At 34.9% G+C, this 27,543-nt stretch overlaps 1 protein-coding gene across 7 annotated transcripts; it reads right to left on the reverse strand.

Annotated features, from left to right (window-relative positions):
* Positions 1-183: 183 nt before the first annotated feature.
* On the reverse strand, positions 184-27,524 carry TUBD1 (tubulin delta 1). 7 transcript variants are annotated; one of them, XM_012548041.3, is made up of 10 exons: positions 27,131-27,322; positions 25,103-25,262; positions 24,495-24,683; positions 23,119-23,266; positions 21,022-21,238; positions 19,608-19,839; positions 14,369-14,533; positions 4,106-4,246; positions 3,103-3,286; positions 184-595 (listed from the first exon to the last, which is right to left on the reverse strand). In XM_012548041.3, the coding sequence occupies exons 3-10, from the start codon at positions 24,664-24,666 to the stop codon at positions 493-495; spliced, it is 1,362 nt and encodes a 453-aa protein (XP_012403495.1). In that variant the 5' UTR covers positions 24,667-24,683; positions 25,103-25,262; positions 27,131-27,322; the 3' UTR covers positions 184-492. The 7 variants fall into 7 exon arrangements, with proteins under 7 accessions (XP_012403495.1, XP_031822376.1, XP_031822375.1 ...); XM_031966516.1 differs by lacking the exon at positions 27,131-27,322 and adding an exon at positions 26,819-27,084; XM_031966515.1 differs by lacking the exons at positions 25,103-25,262; positions 27,131-27,322 and adding an exon at positions 27,405-27,524.
* Between the last annotated feature and the right edge of the window lie 19 nt (positions 27,525-27,543).

Consider the following 27,543-nt stretch of genomic DNA (forward strand, 5'->3'; position numbering starts at 1 on the left):
GCCCTCCAGTGGCATACAGTATTCATTAACTGAAGATTACCTCTATTCTAGAATTCCAATTTAAGCATAATTAAATATCCAGCATTGTCATTAGGCAAGTTCAGCTTTCGTAATTGTTTTTGACTAAATAGTAAAAGTTCCATAACAAGCTGGTAGTTGAAAGAAATTACTTTAATTGTTAGCAAAGACAGAATATATTTTTATTAATAATATTTAGAACCAATGTACTATTTGTAATAGTATCCATTGTGACAATTCTTCAAATTATTTTATAAAAGCATCCTTTCAAAGTAATAAATAATTCATCAAAAATGTTTTCACTGAAAAAAAAAAATTTTTTTTGTAAAAAATCTCCTACCTATATACAGAATACAATCTGAATTCTAATTTGATGTTTTAGTAAGATAGGATTTTGAAACATGACTTATAAAGATTTCAATCCATAAGTTTTCAAAGATACTTTCTTCCATTGAAGGTCCACTTATTACAAGATCAAAGGTTACAGTAATTGGCAAGAACTTGTTCCAATACTGTGAAGCTGTCTAAAAAATCCTCTTCTTCAATTCCAAACTTCGTATACTGGTGAACATAAGCTCTGGTAGAAAAAAATAGGAAATAAGATATTAAGGAAAGAACTAAAGCATATTATAATTCAAAACTGGGCATAATATGTTCTTTCATTTTTTTTTTTTTTTACTTTGAACATTTAAAATTGTAAACTTGTAGGCCAGAGAACTAGCATTCCATAAGTATGGACAACATCAACTAGAAGAAGGAAAGGAAATAAGCAAATGTTAAGCACCTACTATGTGTCAGGCACTATATTATAAGTGCTTTCCAAATATGATCTCGTTTGATCCTTACAACAACTGTGGGAGGTAGGTAGGTACTATTATTATCTCACTTTACAGTGAAGAAACTGAGGCAGAAAGAGGCTAAATAGCTTATCCAAAATCATACAACTGGTTAGTATTTGAAACTAGATTTGAACTCAGTTCTTCTTATCTGAAGGCTCAGCATTCTTTACAAACTTTACCAACAGCTGCTTTTTCCCCTAGAGAGGAGGAAGGGGCAATCAGGCATGTGCCACAGGCTGGTTAAGTGAGTTTAGATAAGAAAAGGAAATTAGGGAGGAGAATTATTAATGGTAAAAAGATACCTTTCCTTTTTAAAATTTCAATAATATTTTATTTTTCTGATTCCATGTGAAGGTAATTTTCAACATTTATTTTTGGAAGATTTTATGTTCCAAATTATTTTCCCCCTTTCTCATTTCCCTCTCCCCTCTCTAAGACAATAAACAACCTGATATAGGTTATACATGTACACTCACTTTAAACATATTTCCATATTAGTAATGTGGTGAAAGAAAAATCAGAGCAAAGGGAAAAACCACGAGAAAGAAAAAGCAAACAAACAACACAAAGGCGAAAATAGTATGTTTTGATCCTCATTCGGTCTCCATAGTACTCCCTCTGGATGCAGATGGCATTTTTCATCTCAAGTCTATTGGAATTGTCGGAGCAGCTAGATGGTCCGTGGATAGAGAACCAGTCTTGGACTCAGGAGGTCCTGAATTCAAATTCAGTCTCAGATACTTAATACTTCCTAGCTGTGTGACCCTAGACAAGTCACTTAACCCCAATTACCTTGTTAAAAAAACAAAACAAAACAAAACCCCCCCAAAAAAACTCAAGTCTATTGGAATTATTTTAGATCACTACACTGCTAAGAGCCAAGTCTATCATAGTTGATCATCATATAAGCTTGCTGTTACTATGTACACTGTTTTCCTGGTTCTGTTCAATTCACTAAGCATCAGTTTATGTAGATCTTTCCAGGCTTTTCTGAAATCATCCTGCTGATCATTTCTTATAGAACAATAATATTCCATAACATTCATATACCATAACTTAGTCAGAAATTTCCCACCTGATGGCATCCACTTAATTTCCAATGCCTTGTCACCCCAAAAAGAGCTACTACAAACGTATTTGCACACCTGGGACCTTTCTCCTTTTATAAATGAGATACCTTACAATAAGAAGCTTTCTGACTATTTTGTACAATTCACATGTAGCTTTTCAGGGATAGAGTTATGACTTAAAAACAAGGCATACTTATATACTTATAATGAACAGATGCAAGTAGTGCGTAAGAAAAGCTGGTTGTATTCCATATCTGTCAATCATTTTGGAACTTGGGAGGTTGATGGGTTGGGGAAGGTGGAAAAGTCACTAAATTTCATTTCACACTAGGGTAATATCCTTTAAAGAAACACATGGTGCAATCAAATACTATATGATTTAAATGAAAAAAAAATCTTTTTATATCCTTTTTCTACTTATATGATTTCAACCACAGTTACAAATAAAACCAGGGACTTTTTTTCCTCTAGTTTCATTTTTAAGTAGAACATCCATATATTTTTCACCATTCTTTTTACTGACACAAATACCCTGAATACAAACACATTTCCATTTATTGTCCATGAAAAAGATGGATATAACTTAATGTCTACATAGTGTATATGATCTTCAGATGCATCTTAGGATAACATTTTAGACTATGATTATACTTCATAAACAGCCACATCAACCCTACTTACTAGTAAAGAATGAAAATCCCAAATAATGAGGTATAGGAGCCAGGATAATAAAAAACAAAACCCCCAAAGATGCCCCATCACATATGATCTTTTTTAATTTGGGTGACATTAGGCTAAAATGATTTAGGATAAGTGTAAAAAAGTCACAAAAATGGCAACATGCAAAAGGTGATGGTGTTTGGCGTTCCCATGGCAGAAAGAAGGAAGAATTTAGGGGTTAAGTTAGAAGGAAGAATTTAGGGGTTAAGTTTAAGTCTATGAGTCTCGTTATTTTAGTGTACTTGCTGGTCAACACATAAGCCCTGCCATTCACCACCTAAAGATGCTCTCTTGGCAGTGGTAACACAGCTAAAGTTTAGAAATCTTTGGATGTACGTGGGAATGACTACTGACCTTCAAAACCTCATAGACTACACATTGTGATTACTAGTGGCAAAGAATCACAGGCCTGTAATTAAGTTGCCAATATGTTATTTTAAGTTTATTTTACTTACTTTGAAGCAAACATGTTCCAAGCTTTGCCTATGATGGTATCAAGAGGTTTTAGTAAAAATTGACTATTGCTGACCAAAGCAGCCGATTTCTCATATTTGTTAAAGGCTCGCTGTGTTCTCCATTCATTGAAGGCATCACTAGGCTGGAGCCAGGATGTGTATAAGGCTGGATCTTTAAAACCCCCTTTATAGAAAATAGCACAAGTTATTCTCTCCATCATTATTTTTTAATGTTCAAGATCATTTAATAGACTTCTCTTTTCTAACTAGTTTTATACATAACAAAAAATTCCTGATCTATTCTTAAGTCAATATAAACAGTAATGAGAAAGTACACAACTGTGATGTACTTAAATGACCTCTTTCCTCTTCCACCCTCTACCCCCCCCTTCTCAGCCTTTTTTAAATAGAAGGTTTATTAAAGAACTTGCTTGGCTCTTTTATACTAGTGTATGGACTGGCCAATTTACTACTGCTGAACTCATCAACTCAGAATTGAAACAAGAGACCTGCCAGGGAGCTGAGAGCCAACAGCAGCAGCAACATTATAAAGCCAATTTTTCAGAAAACTTAGGGTCATATGCACTAATTCCATTTCATCACAGAAACAAACACTAGCTACTTTCCTTCTCCTCTATCCCTCCAACCTGTTCTCGTTCCCTCCTCCAATAGGTTTGAGTTGGTTTATATTCATCTTCTTTATTAAAAGTATTTCATTTTTTTGAATATTAATCTTTTTTATTATAGCAAAGAATGAGAAATAAAGAGGATACCTGTCAATTAGGAAGTGGTTGCACATAATGTTTTTTGTTTGTTTGTTTGATTAAAGCTTTTTATTTACAAAGTGTATGCATGGGTAATTTTTCCAGCATTGACCTTTGCATAATCTTTTGTTCCAAATTTTCCCCTCCTTCCCCCAACTCCCTTTCCTAGCTGGCAGGTAGTCCAATATATGTTAAATATGTTGAAAAAGAATTTCATTTTCACAATGATTTTTGCTTACCCAGGTCTGCATGGTGCACATCTTTACCACGTAGGATGACCAAATTGGCTACAGAAGTGTTAAAATGGGGATCCTTATTGGAAGGTCCCTTCTCAAGGGCAGGAACTCCCGACAAAGGTGGTTTGACCTGCCAATTAATACCTTAACAGAGAGTGAATGTATTAGTTTCCATTTACCTTTAGACAAAAATACTGGGTGGTATTTGTAGATGCTTTTTGTAAACTTTTGATTATTTAGTAAAAGTTTACTTCCATAGATAGAGGAGGTTGTTTTTTAATCCTTCTACCATGAACCTAGAATGACTTATAAAATTTAATTCAATATTACAAATACTACAATGATGAAATGAACATCAAAATATTATGGAATACAGAAAAAACACGGTTGAAAATTACTTATTCTTTAAACATCCATGATTTCATCAGCATATGTTATGTATTCCACCACTTCAGATTGCTGTCCCTCTTCATGAGTTGTTGTTGACAAAGAAACCCAACCTACTCCTCGCTGATTTGGCTGTCTCTCTAGTGATGACAAACAGTCCTTTTTTTTTTTTTTTTTTTTTTTTTTAAATTCAAGTAAGATGTATTTCAGACATGAAGTTTAATACAAAAACAATTTATATATAATACTGGTTGGAGGGGCTGGGTAGAGGAAAAAAAATGTTATGTCTCCCATTTCTTCTCTACCAAAAACCAGGGAGTTTACCTCTTACTATTTGTGAAAGAGTTATTTCTAGTCAATTAGTTTCTTATATCACCTGATTCAATTAACAAAGTATAATTTCTACAAGTAGTAGGGAAGGGCTCATGGAAAGACAAGCATGGATTATTAGTTTCAATTCAGACACAATAGAGATGAAGTTAGAAAGGTTACACTTCTACTTTCTGTTCTTTTTTTTTTTTTTATTTAATAGCCTTTTATTTACAGGATATATACATGGGTAACTTTACAGCATTAACAATTGCCAAACCTCTTGTTCCAATTTTTCACCTCTTACCCCCCCCACCCCCTCCCCTAGATGGCAGGATGACCAGTAGATGTTAAATATATTAAAATATAACTTAGATACACAATATCTACTTTCTGTTCTAATCCAGGCTCTGGGAATGTGAAGGGAAGGTCCATTTCCTCTCTCACCTATTGTTAGAACCAAGACTAGGGTGAACTATAGGCTATACTGGTCAGTTGGTTTCTTTAAATTGAGAATATTATAACCTCACTTTCCAAGAGTTAGACTTTTCAAGTCTAGCTTTTTGATAAAGAATCTCAGAAATTGGGTTAAGAACCACCCCCACCCCCCATCTGTGCCATGTCTGGGGTCTCTAGTTGGTCTCTATTTTCTCTAGAGTTTTCTCTGACTCAATAGAGATCTGGCCAGATGAAAGAAAGGGTCCCAACAAGCCATGTGAAGTGTGTGTTGTGAGCAACATATTCAATCATCTCATAAACATACAGTCTTTAAAAGTAGGTCCTCATTCCAAATCTTTCCAGCTTGGAAGAACTTAGCAAAAACCTCATGAACTCAGGGACCTTTCAAATCACAATGAGGCATTTGAATAGAATTTTCTCTTGTTTAATAGTCTCCATTTTCACTTAGGTTAAAATAGTGTAAATATATATATATATATATATAATGTATGTGTATATATATATGTTTTTTTTTTCCTGAGGCAATTAGGATTAAGTGGCTTGCCCAGGATCACACAGCTAGGAAGTGTTAAGTGACTGAGGTCAGATTTGAATTAGGTCTTCCTGACTTCAGGGCTGGTGCTCTATCCACTGCACCACCTAGCTGTACCGTAAAAATATTTTAAAAATGAAAATAAAGTTGGACTTAGCAGAAATTTGGTTAACAACATTAAATTTATTCTTATAATCTTTGTTTTTTTTTTATTTTTTACTAATAAGAGAAAAAAATGGAGAAACAATTCAACTGATAAATCAGGCCACTTAAACAGAAAATCAAGAAAGGAGATAATAAAAATGTCCTGCCTCTGATACATACTGGCTAGGGGACATCATTTAATGTCTTAATAACCCACAAAACTTACATAACAATCTCTCTAACACATACACTGAAAAGCAGATGCCAAACTGTATTGTTGGAATAAGTTCCTCATGCAGAGTTCCCCATATTAATGAATTTACAGGCTTGACAAACACAACAATCAAGAGGAAATGCATTTATAAAATCATAAAATACCAAAACTGTCTCAACAAAACAAGAAAATTCTTTGAAGAATTACATGAGTAGTGGAGCAGAGTAGGAATAGAGATGAAAAGCATACTTGGGCTCGCTATATTGAATGTTCCCAAAACTTTCAAAGAAATGATCCCTATCCTATATTAAGTATTCCAAAATGTAGAAAAAACTCCTCTTAAGAGGCAAATATAGGTTTAATTAATTTAATTCCAAAATGTGACGAGGACCAAACAAGCAATGTGTTATAGAACATCTATGAGAACAGATATGGAACTTCTAAAGAAAATCTTGGCAAATACAACCTGTTACTTTAAAGAAATATTTGTAGAGACTGAATTGGATTTAATTCTCCTTGGAAATATGTAAAACTAAAAAGAAGAAAAAGTATCAACATAATTTATCGCATTAATGAGAAAAATAATAAAAATCATGATTTTGATATATGAGAAAGCATCCACCAAAAACAAACATCAATATGGATATTTTTCAAATCAGACATATTTTAAACCATAAAGCATTATAATTAATAGAGCACTAATCATTCCCTGTAAACAAAAACAGAGACAAACCCCAGAATTACAATAGCTTCAGTAATTTTTAATTCAAGAATATAAAGTCAAGTCAAAAATCAATTGCATGCCTAGTATATAAGCAGCACACAACTGGAAAATAAAACTGTGAATAGTGATTAAATGATTCAATGTGAACTCAGAAAATTAAAAGAATCCTAATGGGAAAAATAAAGTATTAAGGAAAGAGAGCAATGGCAATACTTCAATGGATTTATGACCTCAACAATGCAGATACTCCCAATGGGAAATATCACAGTTAACCACATCAATAATGCAGATAACTTCTAATGGGGAATATCCATTATCTATATATACTCTATATTGGAGGCCTTTCTAATATAACACTCAGGTCTTTTAACATTCATTCTCACTACAAGACTGGCCTGTCTTTCCCTTTTATACATCTCCTGGATAGTTCTTGTGTACAAATTATCATTTGCAATAGGATGTTCAATTATCTATTTCCAACACATATCTCTCTGCTACCCTTTGGGTCACACCTCCATGGATTTTCTGAGAATGTAGCATTCCATTATACACTTTTATTGATGTTGAAAAGATTCTTCATCAGTGAGCAATCTGGGATCACTGAAAATGCTTTGTAGTTTCCCCAGGGTAATCCAGTCCACGATCATTCCTTCAATGCGGGGCCCAGATGCGCCTGCAATATTTATTCAGGCTATTGTTACTGATATACAATATCTGGGACTGTCCATCCAATTATCTCCATGTCTTAGTCTGGATATTATGCATATTGCAGTAATTTTTTTCTCTGTTACAAGAATTAGCCCAAACTGTTTTGCATGGTCATGAAGAGCACTCTAACGGCTGTTAATATCCTAGGGCTTGGTGCAATGGCTACCATGTCATTGACATAGAACATGCATCTAGAAAATCTCACTAAGGACATACATATTTTCCAAAAGCTGATGAAGATGCTAACATTAGCCCTTCCATGTTTGCTTGATCCCATCTTCTCTTTGTCCACCCCCCTTCCACTCTCTCTTCTCCCAACCTTCATTCTTATCCTGGTTCCTTTCTTGCTACCCACAAACATCCTTAGTTCTCCCCACCCTTGAAAAAAATTCCTAATCGATGCCACCATCCCCTCAAATTATCATTTAATTTCTCTCCTTTTCATAGCCAAACTTGTTGGGAGAAAAAAAGGTGTTTATTCTTATTGTTTCCACTTTTCTCTACCTCATTTATCAACTCCTAGTAATCAATTCCTTGTAATTCCAACTCATCATTCAACTAAAATTGCTCTCTAAAGTTACCAGTGATCTCTTTATTTCCAAATCCAATAACCTCTTCCCATTCATTATCTTTGTTGACCTCCTGGCAACATTTAACACTAGTGACTTACCACTCTCCTGGAAATTTTCTCCTCTTTGGGTTTTTGGGGCATTGTTTTAAACTCTCCTTCTATCTGTATGAACACTTATTCTGAGTCTCCTTTACTGACTCTTCATCTAAACTATTTCTATCCACAGTGTCCCCCAAAGTTCAGCCTTGGTCTTCTTTCCTTCATTCTCTAAGCACTTCCTTTTGGGGACTTACTCAGCTTCCCCATCTCTAAGTATATGATGCCCATATCTATAAATCTACTTGTCTCTCCTGAGCTCCAACCATCACCAATTGCACAGTGGATCTTTAAAACATCCCCTCTAGCATTTACCAGTATTAGAGGCACTGCCTGCCCAGTGAGTTGTGACTTTAACGGCCACGGTAGCCTGACCGTGCAAAGGTAGCATAATCACTTGTCTCTTAATTGGGGACTAGTATGAATGGCACAACGAGGGTTCAACTGTCTCTTATTCCCAATCAGTGAAACTGACCTTCCTGTGCAGAGGCGGGAATGCTTATACAAGACGAGAGACCCTGTGGAGCTTGAGATGTTACACAAGCATCTCAAACTCAACATTTCCAAAACAGAACTCATTATCTTTCCTTATTTTTCCTGTCTTATTATATATTACTCTCCTATATGCATACCACACATACATACTACACAGCAAACTGGATTCCTTTACTGTTCATTTAACAACTCCCATCTCTGTGCCTTTGCCTGTCTGTCATACCTATAACCATCTTTCTTGCCCTCCTGATACTTAGTACCTTGGAACCCCTTGTTCCAGTTTATGTTCTATCTTCTAAATGAAGCTTTTTATAATTCCCACAGTGACTAGTGCCTTCCCCTCAAAAATTACATTGTATCTAATCTGTATAAATATATTATGTATATGTGTGGCTTCTTCCATGATAATGGAAGTCTGACTTAGAGTTAGTGATACTGATAGATTTCTACTGACTATATGTAGTCTGATGCAACTCTTCTTTTTTGTCCTTCCTTATATAGCACATCAGAGAAAGAGATGTAAATAGTAACATTTATAATAATGCCTTAAAGTTTTCAAAGTGCTTTACATATGCTACTTCATTTCATCCTCTGGTAAACAACAAACCTGTGAGATAAGAGTGATTATAACCATTTTCCAAGTGAGCATAGTAGTACAAATGTACTTTGTGATTTCACTGTCATGGGAACAATTTGTTACAGAAACACAAACAGATTGGACATGTGTACATATATTGTATTTAACTTATACTTCAACATATTTAACATGTACTGGTCAACCTACCATCTGGGGGAAAGGGTGGGGAGAAGGAGGGGGAAAATTGGAACAAAAGGTCTTGCAATTGTCAATGCTGAAAAATTACCCATGAATATTCTTGTAAATAAAAAGTTATAATAAATAAATAAATAACCCTGTTTAAAAAAAAAAAGAAAGAAACACAAACAGACCTGTTCTATTTATAATCTATTATTATTTTTTTATTTTCATGTAAGAATGCCCCTGGGGTGATCTATCCCTGTTAGATTTCACATGTAATTTCTTGTATACTCATTTTTCACCACTGTTCATTATTTTATAAAGGAATATCACTAATAATCTTCTATTACCTTTTACAAGATGCTTTCCCTGGCTGCCATGTTACTCAGCCTGGCAAAATTAAGTTTTGTTGGTGAGGGTGATTTCTGAGTTCTTTAGACTTCTTTTTTATAGTCATAGAATCAGAGATCTCCAGCTAAAAAGGGTCCCTAAAGTAATTTAATACAACTTCTTCTTTTGAGAGATGATGTGAATGCTTTAAATTATTTAACTCTTGTTGGAAATGTTTTTTTTTTTATTTTATTTTATTTAATAGCCTTTTATTTACAGGTTATATGTATGGGAAACTTTACAGCATTGACAATTGCCAAACCTCTTGTTCCAATTTTCCCCCTCTTTCCCCCATCCTCTCCCCCAGATGGCAGGATGACCAGTAGATGTTAAATATATTAAAATATAAATTAGATACTCTTGTTGGAAATATTGATAGTCCTTGTAGATCAGGACTTCTTAAACTTTTTCCACTCATGACTCCTTTTCACCTGAAAAAATTTTAGGTGACCCCTGCTATATAGGTACAAAAATAGATATACAAAGCAAACATTTATTGATAGTAAACAACTGCATGATTCCCACAGTCAGTTATGAGAGCCCAAATGGGTCAGTTTAAGCAACTGAGTATGTAGATAACTATTTTGCAGATTAAAGATTAACTGATTAAAGATGATGCTGATATCTTGTTTCTTGCTAGCAATGAGTAAAAGATAGTTTTTCCCGTGGTAGCCATAGAACAATCTGTATTGTTTTCCTTTATAGAGATGGACAATGGAGGAATACTTGCTCTCCTGGGGGTTAACTTCCTCTTGCCATATAATCCAGAAGATTTTAGTCAGCATCAGGGGGGAGGGCAGATCATTTTTTTTTGGGTGAGGCAATTGGGGTTAAGTGACTTGCCCAGGGTCACACAGGTAGGAAGTCTTAAGTGTCTAAGGCCAAATTTGAACTCTGGTCCTCTGACTTCAGGGCTAGTGCTCTATTCACTGCACCACCTAGCTGCCCCCGGGGTAGATCACTTTTAACCCTATTTTCATAGCTAGTTCTAGAGGTTTTGTAAATTTTTGGTGCTTCCAAGATGGTGTGGTCACTGCCTTCATTGCTGATGGAGCTATGCATTGGTCCAGCCACTGTGAAAAGTAATTTGAAACTTTACACAAAAGGGTACATCTTTCATAGCTCCACCAACAATGCCTTTCCTCTCACAATTCCTTGAACAACCATTCTTCTAGCTCTCTCAAATAATTCCTTTGTAGTTCAGTGTGGCTCTAAAGCTATGGATTAATTTATTATTAATTTTAAAAGCAGGTATATCTATAAAGTATTTTTACTTTGTAATTTCTCCTTTACAATTTAGCAGAAAATTTCACACCACCCTAATTAATTGCAGTTCTCTTACCTTTTGAAGTTTCTCAGAGCTTACAAATGCATAGTTTCTTTCCAATATTCTTTAGTGACCTTGCTTCTAATTTATTTCTATTATATAAAGCTTTCAAAGTTCTACTTCAGTCTTCCCAATACTAGTTCCTGGTCATCTCCCTTCTGCTGTCATTGTGAATATCTATACCCATTAATCTATATTAAGGTCTAGGGTCTAGGGCCCAGGTGATGGTGGAGGTGTTGAAGGAGATCCCACCTCAGACTTCTCTTCAGTTTAAATCACCCTTCCCATTCCTTAATTAAATTTTATTGGTTTTTTTTGTTTTTTGTTTTTTTTTTGGAGAAAGGGCAATTGGGTTTAAGTGACTTGGTCACACAAGGTTATAGAGCTAATAAAGTATTTGAGATCATATTTGAATTCAGGTCCTTTTGACTCTGATGTTCTAGCTACAGTGCCACCTAGCTGCCGCCTATATTTTATTCATTTTAAAATTATTCCCTAATTTAAACAATCTTTTCTCTTTTCATGATTAAGGAAGGGTTAACAAGAAGCAGTTATTTAAGTTTCAGATATATTTAAAATACAAACTGAACTTCTTCCCCTTATTCTGGAATTACTTTCAAACTAGGTGCCTTTCTTCATTACAATAAAATAATGTCTATCAATCTTCATGGAAAAGGGGATCTGTTATTTATTTAACGTAATTCTTATTTTTCCTTAAAACAAATTTTATAAAGTAGTTCCTCAAAACTCACTAAGATATCTCAATATATGTTAAGCTTCTGCTAAGTGCCTTATCAGACAGGACAAAGATAAGGGGGGGCAAATTCCTGGAATTACAAAAAGTCTCACAAGTTCTCCCCTGCAATATTAAAATGATTAATTTCTAAATTCCTTAATGATTACTTTCCAATCTCTAATATCTCCAAACCTCTGTATTAAGATTTTTTCCCCAGCAATTATACAAACCAGGAAAAAGTTTTCCTTCCTTTGATTATTTAATTTTATCTTTGTAATCTCACAATGGCCAGGATTGGAATGACAAAGTATCTTGCTGGATTTTTTGTTTTTAAACCTAATCACCCACTGAAAGCTTAAAGTGGGAGTTAGTCTTACTTACTGGGACAAAGTCCAGCATCACTGCTTTAAGTATGAAACTATGAAAACTTTATTCATCTTCCCCAGAATTTTATTTTAAATTCTTTGGCTGCCACTTTTTAGCAGTCTTTCTATCTGGTGGCATTTCCCCCTTATAAATCTTTCAAAATAGCAGAATTTATAAACAATAATGAACATGATACAGTAACAAAGATTTTTCTGTATTTTACAAAAAAAAAAAAAATTAGACAACATATATTAAAAAAAAAAAAAAACTCCTTGTTAGCCTCCTTTTCTCTTATTGAAAATCAAATCTCAAAGCTTTTGCTTTGCTGCCAAATTTGGGACCTGTTTGGATTTTTATATAGTTAAGCATAATTTGAGAGTTTTATCTTTTAGTCCCCCCCTTCCACACCTGTATGGGAAGTTTCAGGCCAATAAGAATTTCCTAAAGGGTATCAATTTAACAATTCATTCTCCTCCATTTTTATGCAAAAAAGGCCTTTTATCATCAGGGGGAATACTTTTGTACATAACTATTATCAGAAGCCCATTATTTCTTTAAAGGGAATAATCCTTCCCAAACTTTCAGGATTGGGATAAATTATCCCCAGCACTATGGGAAGAATTTGCAATTGAGGGGAGTCTGACCTCTGGAGACAGTCTTCCAAGACAAAGTTCCTCAGTTAAGGGAGTTTTTTTGAAAAATTGTCCTCCTGGATATAAGAGGCCTGACTCAATCTAGCTTAGCTTGCCAAAAATTGTGATAGGATGAATTTGAAATGACTGAGGAAAAAAGTTTGAATTTCTGGGCATATTGATTTATTAAACAATGCATGTTAAATATGTAGCAAATCAGGATCTGGCCTTCCTCAGTTTGACACCAGACCCTGAATATGGGGAGAAACAGGGTTTCTAGGCAATAAGTAGAAGTGGTCCAGCTTTCCAGTCACTCAGGGCTAGGTCCAAACAATGCAATCGTTTTCTCACAAAATAGGAATTGAACCATACCATAATGAAGAAGGAAGGGAACTGAGCTAGATCTAGGGATAAATCACAAAGTGAAGTCAGTTTGGTTCACAATTCTCACAATTCCATCATATAGAATAAGAGTTTGCTTTTATTAAATACCTCTTCCATTCTGAGCTAATAATTCTACTTTTGAGACTATATTTAAAGGATGTTTGCATTAGTGACAGTTATAATAGCAACAAATTGGGAACAATTCAAATGCCCAGTAATAGGGGAAGCTATGCTATGCTAATAAAATGAATTCTATATTGTTATGAAAAATGGCCTGTGACCTATTTTTGTCAATACATATTAGCAGGTTAATATATACCTACACACACACACACACACACACACACACACACAAATGTAAGTATACTGTTATAATAATGATGTATAAACATGTAGTAACGAAGAGGGGTAAATTTAGAGGGAGTTAAATAGAATGTATTGCTAATTTCTTCCTTATTCCCTAGCTCAATTAAATTGTTTCGATGCTTAACTTGGAAAGAAATGAATTAGGGAGTGTTTTACAAGACATCTACAAAATTCTAGCATGATAGTAACTAAATACTACAATAAGAAAATCTAAGAGGTAGCAAAGTAAAAATATGTAGACAATGTACTTTGTTAGTTTTGAAACTTATAATATTTTCATTTTGATTAAGATTTATAATAGACGTAGAAGAGAGATATTATGTATTATTTAAAAAAATAAAGCCATCAGAGACAAATCAATTTAAATACATAGGATCAAAATCCCAAATCAATCTACTAACGGTCATGTAAGTTGCTAATTTAAGGAATAACAACAGGATTGGAGTAGATGATTATCTCACAGCACTGTCTAAAGCTGATTTACAATTTTGTTTGGGGGTTACAGAATAAAAAGGAGGGAAAAAAAGCAATTAAACCATTGAGGCTTTTGGGAAGTAGTGCCATGTTTCTTGCAGGAGTCCTATTCCAGATGGCCCAAATCTATTTATATTAGAGATTCTCAAAGCTGAAATTGTGAGAATATTAAAAAAAAATATACATTTTTTTTACCTTCTTCCATTTTAGCATGTGAAATAAGCATCTGTCTTAAATGCTTGAGCAACCCAGCCCAAGCAAAGGTAGTGTATGCCAATAAGTTTTCAGACATTTGAGGAATATTGCGGAGACCCAGCATCTTGAATTCAGGGTGTGGAACCAAGCTTGTCATCAAGTCTCCTAGAGAAAGGGGCAGGGAGAATAGATTTAATAAATTACTCTAGATTATTGCTATTACATCAAACACACACAAGTGTGCATAGTGACACATGTATATATGCATGTATATAATGTACACAAATATGCATGTGTGTATTTTGAATTGACCAATTTGATGTCAAAATACGTACTTTATTTTCTAAGACTAGGATCATTCAAATAAATGATATTAAAAGACAATTACAGGGGAAACGTCTAATCTGTCAAATTAGTACCTAGCAAGAATATTCAGCAACACACTCCTACATAGGGCCATAACTAGCAAAAGGCCATTAAGACTTTGCCCTACTGTGTCAGTGTGTAAAAGATAGGCTTCTGCCTGTCTCCTACCCTAACTAACCCTATCCAGACTAGAACCCAAATGAAAGTTTAGAAAATGAATAACTGAGGACTTAAAGTAAAAAAAAAATTTTTTAAATTATTCAAGCCAATAAGCTTTTATTAAGTACTACTATGTGCCAAGCACACATGCTATGTACTAAGATAAATTATAAGAATGAGCATAAATGCTAATTTTCTTTTCTATCATGCAAAATTCTCTACTGCACTCTCCTGGCAACATTCTGAGAAGAAAGAATTTTTATTTGCTTACAGATATAATGAAAGAAAAATAACTAAATATGAAAATATGATAGAGATGAAGCTGGATTAGAAATACTTCTAGGAATTCCTCCAGGAAGGAATGTGCATTATATATGTAAGCTTCTGTTTGCTTTGAGAAGAGTCAGGAATTATGGGATCATAGATGCAAACCTGAATGCTCAGCTTAAAAGTCTCTATTTTATCCCAGAGGTAATGGGGAGCTAGCTGAAAGAACAATTAATCATGTCATTGACCACTTAAAATCCATTTATGATTGTCCATTGCTTATAAATGCTCAACTCTTGTTTGACATTCAAGATTCTCTACAATCTGGCTCCAACCTAACTTTTCAGATTCTTCCATTATTCTATTTCTATACTGAGTGACATAGTTAAGGGGATTTCTTTCCATTTCTTGAACATATCACGCACTTTCTCATCTTCTTGTCTTTGCTCACACTGTAACCCCTTTACTTGGCAAAGGGGTCCTCATCTCTGATGGTCAAAATTTTATTTTTTTTTTTTTTTTTTTTTAATTTAATAGCCTTTAATTTACAGGATATATATATGGGTAACTTTACAGCATTAACAATTGCCAAACCTCTTGTTCCAATTTTTCACCTCTTACCCCCCCCCCCCTCCCCTAAATGGCAGGATGACCAGTAGATGTTAAATATATTAAAATATAACTTAGATACACAATAAGTATACATGACCAAAACATTATTTTGCTGTACAAAAAGAATCAGACTCTGAATTATTGTACAATTAGCTTGTGAAGGAAATCAAAGATGCAGGTGTGCATAAATATAGGGACTGGGAATTCAATGTAATGGTTTTTAGTCATCTCCCAGAGTTCTTTTTCTGGGTATAGTTAGTTCAGTTCATTACTGCTCCATTAGAAATGATTTGGTTGATCTTGTTGCTGAGGATGGCCTGATCCATCAGGACTAGTCATCATCTAGTATTGTTGTTGAAGTATATAATGATCTCCTGGTCCTGCTCATTTCACTCAGCATCAGTTCGTGTAAGTCTCTCCAGGCCTTTCTGAAATCATCCTGTTGGTCATTTCTTACAGAACAGTAATATTCCATAATTTTCATATACCACAATTTATTCAGCCATTCTCCAACTGATGGACATCCATTCAGTTTCCAGTTTCTAGCCACTACAAAAGGGCTGCCACAAACATTCGTGCACATACAGGTCCCTTTCCCTTCTTTATAATCTCTTTGGGATATAATCCCAGTAGTAACACTGCTGGATCAAAGGGTATGCACAGTTTGATAACTTTTTGAGCATAGTTCCAAACTACTCTCCAAAATGGTTGGATTCCTTCACAACTCCACCAACAATGAATCAATGTCCCAGTTTTCCCACATCCCCTCCAACAATCATCATTATTTTTTCCTGTCATCTTAGCCAATCTGACAGGTGTGTAGTGGTATCTTAGAGTTGTCTTAATTTGCATTTCTCTGATTAATAATGACTTGGAGCATCTTTTCATATGACTAGAAATAGTTTCAATTTCTTCATCTGAGAATTGTCTGTTCATATCCTTTTGGTCAAAATTTTATAATACCACTCCCTCCAAAAAGCTCTCAAATTAGAATTTCTCTCTCTCCTCTATGCTTCTATTGTACTTAGTTTTGTATATCTTTATCAAGCACTTCCAAACCAGAACAGTAAAAAACAGAAAGTGTCAAGTTTATCAAGAGCAGAGCCATCTATCGTTCATTTCTGTATACTCCACAGCATCTAGCAGAATGCCTTGTATATAGTGAGCATTAATAAATGATGAACTAAATCTGAAAAGGATGTTATTGAAGGTTTTGATTAGGAAAAGGAAAATGATGTAATTTATTATATTTTATGATTAACCTGACAGTCTTATACAGGAAGGCTTGGAATGGGAAGAGATTGGAAGCTAATGTAAGCAGTGTTGGTGAAAAGTAACAAGGGCCTGAACAATGGTGATGGCAGCCAAAGTAGAATGGATGAAATCCAGAAACAAAGAAGAAGTTGAACTGGACAGAAATTAAGGATCAGATAAGGAGATGGGAGACAAAACAAAGGGGTTAAAAATGACATTGAATTTTCTAGTACATGTAGCTAAGAGAATGGGAGTACCTTTAACAGATCAGAAAAGATTAAGAGGAAGACTTCCTTGGGAAATGAAAATGAGTTTAGTTTTAGACTGAATTTGTGATCTAGTGTAATGTAAAAAGATTAAGCTGTTTAATAGAACTGAAAATGTATAAAAGAAGCTCCAGAAGTAGCTAGGCTAGACGTGTAAATTGGGATTCATCTGAATAAATATCATAGCTGAAGCATATGAGTTTATGAGAAAGTTTAGAGAGCATGCAGGAAGAGAAGATGATTAAGGACAGAATCTGGGGAAATGGCTACATTTAGTGGGCAAGAAAAAAAAGGAAAAAGATAAAAATAAATGTGATATAGAAACTCAGGAAAGAAAGGTTTCAATTAGGGGATCTCAATAGTGTTTAATATATTGCAGACAGGTCAAAGATGAAGAGGACTAGAAAAAAGTCACTAAAGTAAAATGTAACAGACTGTGTTAATTATTATTAATACTAATAAAGCATAAAATACTTCTTTATGTTAACAAAGCATAAACTACAAAAATGTAAATTAATGCATGTTGCCAATTACAATTATTTTATCAGGTGTTTTGTTTAACTTATTTTTTTCCCCTGAGGCAACTGGGATTAAGTGACTTGTCCAGGGTCACATAGCTAGGAAGTATTAAGTGTCTGAGATAACATTTGAACTCAGGTTTTCCTGACTTCAGGGCTAATATTGTTTAATTTTTTTATGGGAAGATACTATTGGAAGAGACTAATTTGTTAAGATAAAATGTATCAATAAATTTTTTTTAGTAAGATAGAAGAAAAAAAAGACCACTGAAGGTGCAACAAAATCATCTATCTGGTCTGCCTTTACCAAGGCAACTGCAGGTGACAACAACCTTCCACTGCTTGTGTTCTTAAAATTGATAATTTTGTATGGTCCATGAATGATGTTATGAATATCCAAATGGCCACTGGCCGAAAAATAGTTCCCCAGCCCTGCTCTACAGAATAGCTTTAGCAAAATGAAGAGAGATCTAAGCCAAATTGCCATAGACTCATGAATAAACAAATGAAGGTATAAACTGCTTTTTGCAAGAAATTCAGCAGGTTAGTAGTTCAGGAGTACAGGGAAATATAGTTTATCTTTTACTTTATTTTTTATAAAAAAGAGTACAAGTTTGTATGTAGAAAGGAAAGAGACAACAAAAAAGCAATGATGAAGACACAAAGGTAGAACAAGGGATCACTGATGAAACAAGCCTTAAAATAGAGAATTTATTCTTTATAAGGAGAGTGGCTCTGTATTTTCAGTTTGGAAGTAAGCATTAGTAAGAGTGAGAAATTCTGAGCTTTGAGGGGAGTTGAGTTTTATGTAAAATAGGAATGCAGGCCATTTTTTGTAAGGAATAGGAATGATAAGTCTGAGGAGAATTAAAAAGGTTTTTCAAAAAAGCTACTATGGAAAATGGAAAAGGAAGTTAGTAAAAAGATGAATACAAATGCTGATATCAGTGATAGGCCAGCAGAGATTGAAACAGCACAAATTTGTAGTAGACTAAATTTGAAAAGTGAGAATTACCTAGAATTGAGCATTGGCAAGGAAGGTCAAATGAGCAAGCAATTTTAGAGCGCTAGTGAAGATAATGCTGTATTGGCTAAAAGACTGGGATGACAGGAAATTAAGAAATTAAAAAATCATAGGTGTTGTAGTGTGAAGATGAAGTTCAATAAGAGGGAATCAGAGAGGTAAAATTTGTGAAGTATAAAGTTCTATATTTGGGAAATGAAACAATTCCCATGACTGAGTTTCAAGGGGGGAGCTGACAGTAAGGGATAACAGTGAACATGAAGACCCTCTGGTCAGAAAACGATTAAAGTTTTGTGAAGTTACAGTGTCACAAAGGTGATAAGTAGTATAAAGTCAGAGGACATGGTGAGAAGAAACTGAGTGCAGGTCCAAAAATTCTTTAGAGAGATGAATGTCCTGAAATTGAAAAACAATGGAGAGAAAGATGGGGAAAAAATGGTATAAGCATAAGTTTTGGACTACAAAAGAAAACTTTATGACAGACCACTGTATAATAGGAGGACAAAAAGTCCCATTAATTGAGAACAGAGAGAAAGAACACAAGGTTCTTAGGGAGAGGTACTGTCAGGGAAAACCAGAAAATTTAGAGAAATTTAGTTATAGTATAATAGATGGAATTCAAATAAAAAATTACCAAAGGAGATGAAATTGAAATTTATCTTTGTACTAATTTTATGCCTTAGAACAGAAGAAAGGGTAAATAACATTTGATGTTCTTAAGAAAAATATAGGACCTTTCGCTGAAAAATAAGCATTTAAGATGATCAAATTACCTAGTAGATTTCTTCGATACTGAAATGAGCCTTCTGAAGAGTAGGTAGGTTGAAATATACTTCCCAATTGATGAGCAATCACTTGATTTATATCTCTGAAGGAGATCTGTTTGATATTCATCAGTTTAGCACATATCTTGTATACCACATCATTTTCATGAACAAGAAGTGCATCTGAAGATCGATATAGATGAGAAAGAGTCAAAACTGAATTGTAGTTCTGGACAATAACCTATGAGAAAAAATGGCCAAAAATGATTTCCTCATCTCACTGTGTACTTCCTTCCTTCCTATGTTACTTCTTATATTGACTTGTCTCAGTATAGAGACAAAGCTTCATAAGGAATTGATAGATAGAATCTCTTCCCCAAAGAGAAGAAACATTTTTGTTTAAACATTAGGAAAGGGAAACTATGAGAAAAGGCTCAAGAAAATTGAATTATTTTGCTTGGATAAATTAAGATTAGATAATTCAATCAGAGTTTGCATGAAGTGTTCCTTTATAGCAGATGATCCATGTTTTACCTCTAGTGAAAAAATTATCAACTATGATTTTATAGATAAATGTCAAATTTAAAGAACTGAGTAATTGTCTTGATGATGTTTATTAAATGAGAAAGGATTCCTGGGAAGAGCCAAAGAATCTCTGTTCTTACATAGCCTTAAAAATAAAGACATCCTTTTTATTTGAAGTAGTTTATGTATAGTTCTTTCCAGATGCAGGGAAACAGATTGAATGACCTTTGTGAGATATCTGATTAGCCTAGAGATTCCTAAACTGGGTTACGTATAAATTCTGCAAGGGAGTTGTTAAATGTCTGCTTAGATTAAATGTATAGGTTAGATTCAATGATTTCTAAGGCTCCTTCTACCTCTAAATTGTTAAGATTCCATGTTTTTAGATGGTCTTATGATATAAAATAGAATTACAGATATTTCGGTTTTTATAAAGGTTTCATTGACTAAAATTTTAAACAGACATAGCTAAGTTAAAATCAACTCATGAACAAATCATGCTAATACAATCATTCCAGAAGAGATGTTGTCAAGTTGTTTCAATTGTGTTCGATTCTTCACAACTCCATTTGGAGTTTTCTTGGCAAAAATACTGGAGTGATTTACCATTTCTTTCTCTATCTCATTTTACAGATAAAAAAACTGAGGCAAACAGGGTTAAATTGATTTGCCCAGGATCACACAGATAATAAGTGTCTGAGGGTGGATTTTGAATTTAGGTTGTCCTGATTCCAGGGGCAGAGCTCTATCTCTTGTGCCACCTAGCTTCCCCTAAAAGAGAAGAATTACTTTCTAAAGAAGATTGAGAATGAACAGATAAAGAATTTCTTAACCTCTTTCTTAAAAAAAAAAAATCTAGAATTTTCAATGAATACATTTTGCAATATTATGTTCTTACCTCCCCAGTTCCATAGGGCCATATGATCTGATTTATTATAAAAGAATTTGGATAAGTATCTCTTAAGTTCTGTGTGAGGAAGGCTCCTAAACCAGATCCTGTACCTCCTGCCATACTCATTATAGTTGAAAATCCACTTAGAGAATCATATTTCTCTACTTCCTTCTGAATTAGATTCATGATAGATTCTTTATGCTTGGGCCCGTGAACACTATAACTACACAAGGAAAAAGGAACAGACAAATCTGAGTAAATTTTAACTTAAATGGGAACTTACAATATAAAAGCTAATACAATTAACAGTAAGTATTAAGACAGAACTTTCCAAAACCCTCTATATGTTATTCAGGTTGACAATATCCAGCCTCTTTATTATAAAGTATTTAAAAGTCAGATAAAGTTCATTATTACTTAGTATTCTAGTAACACCGTATTAATAGGTACAGCTATACAAACCTTAAAACAACTTGTAAGTGCTATCATTATTATGTTCTTCCCTCCTTACTGGCTGGCATTTCCCCCAGCCTGTGATGGTCTAGTTCAAAGATGGGGAACCTCTGACCCTAGGGCCATATAAAACCCATGAAATCATTTGTATAGGTTAAATAATCTCCCACTGCTTGAGTTCTTTAAATTGATAATTTTGTATGGCCCACTAATAATAATGTTATAAATACCCAAGTAGGTATTTGTAAATGGCTTTTGTAAGAAAAAAAAGTTTCTCCTTCCCTGGTCTAGTTCAATGGCATCCCCAACCTTGACTTTATAATTTCTTCCACCTCATCTTGTTTTTTACTCTAGAATTCCTATCTTATCCTATCATCTATGAAGAAAAATTCCTAGCTCGTCTTTTTTTTTTTTTTTTTTTACAGAAATGCAGATTTTATTTTAGATTTCTGTGTGTCCCCCAATTATGTAAGAACCCACATGCAATTGAGAAACAAGATCAAAGGTCAAAGCAATGCTACTTGCTATCTAGGTCACACAACAATCTCTCTGGGCTTAAAAAGTCTTCAGTTTTTCCCTAACATGAATGGATTAAACCAGATAACCTCTCTAAAGATTTTGAAAATCAGTAAGAATCTATTACTTTCCAATTCTCCAGTGTTTAAATGAGAAAAAAATAGAAGAAAGGATTAGAGATATAAGCAAGATTTTTTAGCTTCATTTCCCAATTGTTATTCGAAGCAAAAATCATTTGAAAAAATCTCCAGAGGCCTCTATATTCCCAAGGACTCAAGAACAGAACAAGAAGCACTTTATATGCTATTTTGTACTCAGAAAAGATTTCTTTTGAAGACCATGGTTATTTTGTAAAGTATAATCCTCATCTTTTTTTTTTTTTTTTCACTAAGACTCAGAAATAATCTGCCCAAGAGCATTCAAACTTTGATAAGCTATGTGCTATTCTGTTTTAGAATAACCTGGGAATGTCTTCTGATTTGAAAAAGAGAGAGAAAGAAAGAAAGGGAGAAAGAGAGGGAGGGAAGGAAGGAAAAAGTGTGAGGGGGAGGAGGGTAAAAGGGAAGAAGAAAGAAAGAGAGAGAAGGGGGGATGGGAGAGGGAGAGAGAAAAAAGTGAAGGAAAGAGAATGAAAGGAGAGGGAGAGAGAGAAGGTGATGATAGAAGGAGAAATGGAAGCAGGTGACCTAAACCCTGAAACTGGTAGAAAAAGAGCTGGGAACAAAAAAAAATTTCTGGAGGCTTCGAATAAGCAGGAAGCACCAGATCCATTGCTTCCAACCACGTTTATTTCATACCTGACTATTATATCTCATCATACCTCTCTATTATAATCTCTCCAGACCTGTTTCTCTCTCTCTCTCTTACCCAAAGGCTACAAACAAACTTCCTATTCCCTACCTTGCCCTTAGAAGCTTGAAGCTGGGGAAATTGCTAGTCTCTTAAATCACCTGAAATTCTTAATTGAGATACAAATGTAAAAGTAGGATTGTTACTTTCTGTCTAAAATCAAGAGCTCTGTTTTAATGCATTTACTATTTGTTCACTGAGCCCACAATTTCAAATTAATTATTTCTTTAGATTCTTTAACTGCATACTAGTAATTCAAGTGAAATTTGATTAAATTACTCTTACCCATATGCCCAATTATTTCCAGAACCTTGTTTTTGACAGAAATGTGAGTGTTGACCATACTTCCATCTGCCAGAATGAGCAGCCTTTAATAATGTTTGACTGATCACTTTGGGTTCCATGTCAATAAGTAATGCTCTGGCAACTGGAACTAAAATATAAAAAGGAAAACAAAATGCAAAAAAAAGTTATTGTTATAAAGGATCATAAATTGAGATCAATAATTACATGCTTGTTCAGAGTAGAAATTTACTTGACCAAGAGAGAAAAGAGAATCTCACTTTGGCATGAAAATCAGGTAAGCAGAAAAGATATTAACATTATTCCTATTATTATTATTATTATTTGCTGAAGCAATTGGGGTTAAGTGACTTGCCCAGGGTCATACAACTAAGGAAGTGTTAAGTGTATGAGGCCAGATTTAAACTCAGGTCTTCCTGACTTCAGGACTGGTGCTCTATCTACTGCACCAACTAGCTGCCCACATTATTCCCATTGTTTAGCATTTCTATTGCTGATTTTTAGCATTTTAAACTTTATTTATTTATTTATTTTCCAAGGAAATTGGGTTAAGTGACTTGCCCAGGGTCATACAGTTAAAAAGTATTAAGTATCTGAGGGTGGATCTGAACTCAGGTCCTTCTCACTCTCTCCACTGCACCATCTAGCTAACCCCCAGTATTTACTATTTTTAGTAACACAAATGTTGGTAGTTATTTTTCTGCTTAAGAATCTCTTTGAAAATAGGTTGGACTATTCCATTTTTTTGTAATTGCATATAAATAGAAGTACCTAACAGGCTCTCTTCTAGTAGGCTTCTAGGCTTAAACTGTATATATGTAATTTAGTGCAATTAGTTTACAAGTTCAGGTGTTACTTCAGTTAAACACAAGAGTGATCATTTATAGAATCCACTCTGGACCTCAGTTAGGAAACAGTAACTCAACTAATGTTACATATTCAGGATATATAGGAGAGAAGTAGATAATTATCCCCTACCTTTATATATTAAGAAGAACCTTTTGAGACAATATCAGTATAGGCCCAAAGTTCTATCATAACACTTTCAATATAAAAATGAAAACACAGAACTATTCATAACAAAAAGTATATTTAATAGTTTTCACTTTGAAATAGAACTTCCCAATTTTAAATTAAATTTTCTTTGGAACATTTATTGAGTACCCAATATATGCAAAGTATACAATGTTTAAAAAAGTAAAAATAGATACAGGGAGATTTTTGGACATTTTCTAAAGTGCTAAAATAGGCAAAACTTTTATTTTTGATAATTGGTATTCTAGGGTCAACATTTAGTAAAAGGGGAAAAAACCAGTATGTGTTTATTCTCAATATTCATAACCAGCTTAATTACATACCTCCATTCTTTTCCTCATTAAAAAAATGTTCTTTGCAAGATGTCTCATATAATTCATTCTCCTTTTTAGAGCAGAATCCTTGGGTACTATTTAAGTCTCTACATAAAGTATCAAATACTTCATAACCAATCTGATTGCCACACTGACCAAGTTGAATTGTGACTATTGACATAGTAACCAAGCCTTTTCCTATAAAGTGAATAAGAAATAATTATGTCTTTGAAAATACCTACATATTATCATCAAGGGTTAATAAAAACACATAGTATACATCACAAAGTAATCACATGTTTAACAATATTATATAACAGTGATAACATTCAGGCTTAAAGTTGACGGGAAAAACAGAACTTCAAATTTCTTAGATATTATTTAGAAAGTACTAAAAACAGCATCAAAATTTTATTTGTTGTCTTTAATAATTTCTTTCTCTCTTGAAAAGAAAAGTTGTCTTTTCGTTATGAAATGGGATGATAGTGTATTGGAAATGTGCATTCTTTGCTATAGGAAACATTTCTCTGCTATAGGTAATTCCCAAGAAGAAAGCTTTCTATATCAATACATATGACACCTCGTCTGCAACTTAAGAGTCTTTTAGAGTTAATTACCAGGGACAGTTTAGTGGCATATCCAGGTTCACAAAGAAGAGTCAATCAGAGAAGGGATTTCATCCACGTCTTCTTGATTGCCAAGCTGGATCTCTAACCTCAACACCATGCTGTTTCTCCTCTTCCTTCCATAATTGAGATAAATACACTGGTAGTTAATCTGTAATAAGGGAGAAGTATGCTAACTACAAGTAAATGAGTGCAGAGTTTAGAGGCAGAAGTTTGTTGGTGAAAGTAGGTGAATAGAAGAATCAACTGATTACTTGCATTAAGAACTGATGTTTAATGGTTGTCCTTGCTTTTTTAAAGTATTGAAGAACATCAAAAGATCAGATGTGTCTTCATCACTATGAGTACTATGGATGAAATGGAAACTTCTTCACACTTAGAATATAAACTTTATTGTTTTTGTGGCAAAATACCACAGGTATTGCAAGCTCAACCTATACAAAACAAAACTCATCTTTTTCTATTAACATATATTTCATTCAAACTTTCCCTATTATTGTCAAGGGTACCACCATTCTTTCTGTCACTCAGCTTTTAGTCACTTCAGTCACACCACAATCTGAGTATCATCCTTGACTTCTCATTCTAATCTACCACACATATCAAATTAGTTGCCAAATGCCAGTTTCTTTCTCCATAGAAGCTCTCAGAATACATGCAGAAATGTACTGATGTATTTTAAGCATGCAAAAATATTTAGAAAAGTGAATATGAATAAGGATTGATATGCCAAAAAAGAATTTTTGATAAGCCTTCCTTCGTCTGGAACATCAGATTCTTTTGTCAATTTCCCCCCAAAACAATGGTTTTGTTTTTCTCAATTGCAAAATACCATGAAGTTGAAGTGAACATATATGGGGAATTCACTATTCTTCCAAGCTTAGGTGCCTAGCACCTATAGTAACCCTTATAAGAAAAGTTCAGTCAGTTAACAGCATTTATCAAATGCCTACTTTGAACCAGGGCCTGTGCAAAGATGAGGGTACAAAGAACCAAAAAACCAAACCCTCACTCCCCTCCCCCCCCCATACTGTTCTCAAGGCACTCAGGCTCTGTTGGACATACAAACAACTATGTACCAACAAACTATATACATGTAAAATCGGGGGTAATCTCAGAAGGCACTGACAAAAGCATGGGAAAAGAGAATGGCTGTGTCTATCCTCAGCTTGCATATAAGTGCCTACCTGAGTCATCTAGAAAAAAATCGTGTGTGTGTGTGTGTGTGTGTGTGTGTGTGTGTGTGTGTAAAAAGGCCGGATCTTCCATATACCAAATAAGTAGGCGCACAGTTTTTGAGAATGCTTCCCAAGTATTATCAGTTGTAGATGTAATTATATACCAGACATTATTTAGAACGTGAATTCCTTGAAACAAAGGTCTTGCTTTTCTTTGTGTCCCCAGAGTTTAGCATAATGCCGTAATAAATGCACGTGGACTTGGCCAGAAAAAAGAAAAAAACAAAAGCAAAAAAGGTGGCGGGCTGGCCGGCCGGCCGCAGCCTCTAGGGCTCTCCCGGGGATGCGGGCGATGGGGACGCCAGGTTCTTTAACGTTATCGGAGGATTCGGCTGGGCATCCCACAGGCATGATAATCTGCCTAGCCCCAGAAGGCAGGATTTGGAGTCCCGAGACTTCCAAACGCCGCTCTGGTGACCCGAGAGGGATCGGAACAAGTCGCATGCTCAGTTGGGGCTCGCTTCCTCACCGGTAAAACCGTGTGGCTGACCTTGTGGCCCCAACGGCCCTTCCAGCTCCTAGTCTACCTCTCTCGGGCTCCGTTAATACAATCCTGAAAAGCCAGCCTCGTCTGTGCAGGCGGCGAACGTCTCCGAGGGGAAGGGTCCGAGTGCAAGGACCACGGAGAGAAAGGCGAAAGACGATTTGAGGAGGGCGGGGACTTTAGGTCCCCGTAACTCTCAGCGAGACCATTTAGGCAGAGGCCCCAGGGTTTGGCGAAAGAGAAAGGCAGACTCTTTCCCCTCGGGCCTACCCACCCCCGGCCTAGGCCCATACTCACCGATGGCTCGGAGGCGGGCCAAACCTAGGCCACTCGGAGAAGCCTAACTTATCCCAGAATAACGGCTCTCAAGTCACGCATGCTCACATTTACCCTCCACTCCCTCCCAAAACATTTCTCCTGCGCATGTTCTCGGTCCGGACTTAGTAAGAATAAGTGCGCATGTTCCATTGGGCGATCCCTCCACTCATTAGTCTTTCCCCCCTTCCTCAGCTGGCCCCACGTCAGGAGCAAGTTCTGGTTTCGGTTCATCTGTTTCAGAAACGTTACATACCCACGCAGTTTATCAAACGCTTCATTGGAAAGATACCCGCTTAAGTTCACACTCTGGCTTCAGGTGACTTTTTGCGCATGCCTACATCTCTACTTCGGTCCCAGGGCAAGAGCTACGTTTGCCTATTGCCCCTACTTTG

This window comes from Sarcophilus harrisii, chromosome 4 (assembly GCF_902635505.1).
Source record: "Sarcophilus harrisii chromosome 4, mSarHar1.11, whole genome shotgun sequence".
Lineage (NCBI taxonomy): Eukaryota > Metazoa > Chordata > Mammalia > Dasyuromorphia > Dasyuridae > Sarcophilus > Sarcophilus harrisii.

Excerpts from the sequence above, each read along its gene's own strand:
- TUBD1 (XM_031966515.1), bottom strand. The coding sequence starts at position 27,429 with ATGAAGCGTTTGATAAACTGCGTGG. Across the intron at positions 19,840-21,021 it reads GGCCCTATGGAACTGGGGAG|GTTATTGTCCAGAACTACAA; the intron begins GTAAGAACATAA and ends TTTTTCTCATAG. Across the intron at positions 596-3,102 it reads TGGAACATGTTTGCTTCAAA|AGCTTATGTTCACCAGTATA; the intron begins GTAAGTAAAATA and ends TTTTTCTACCAG.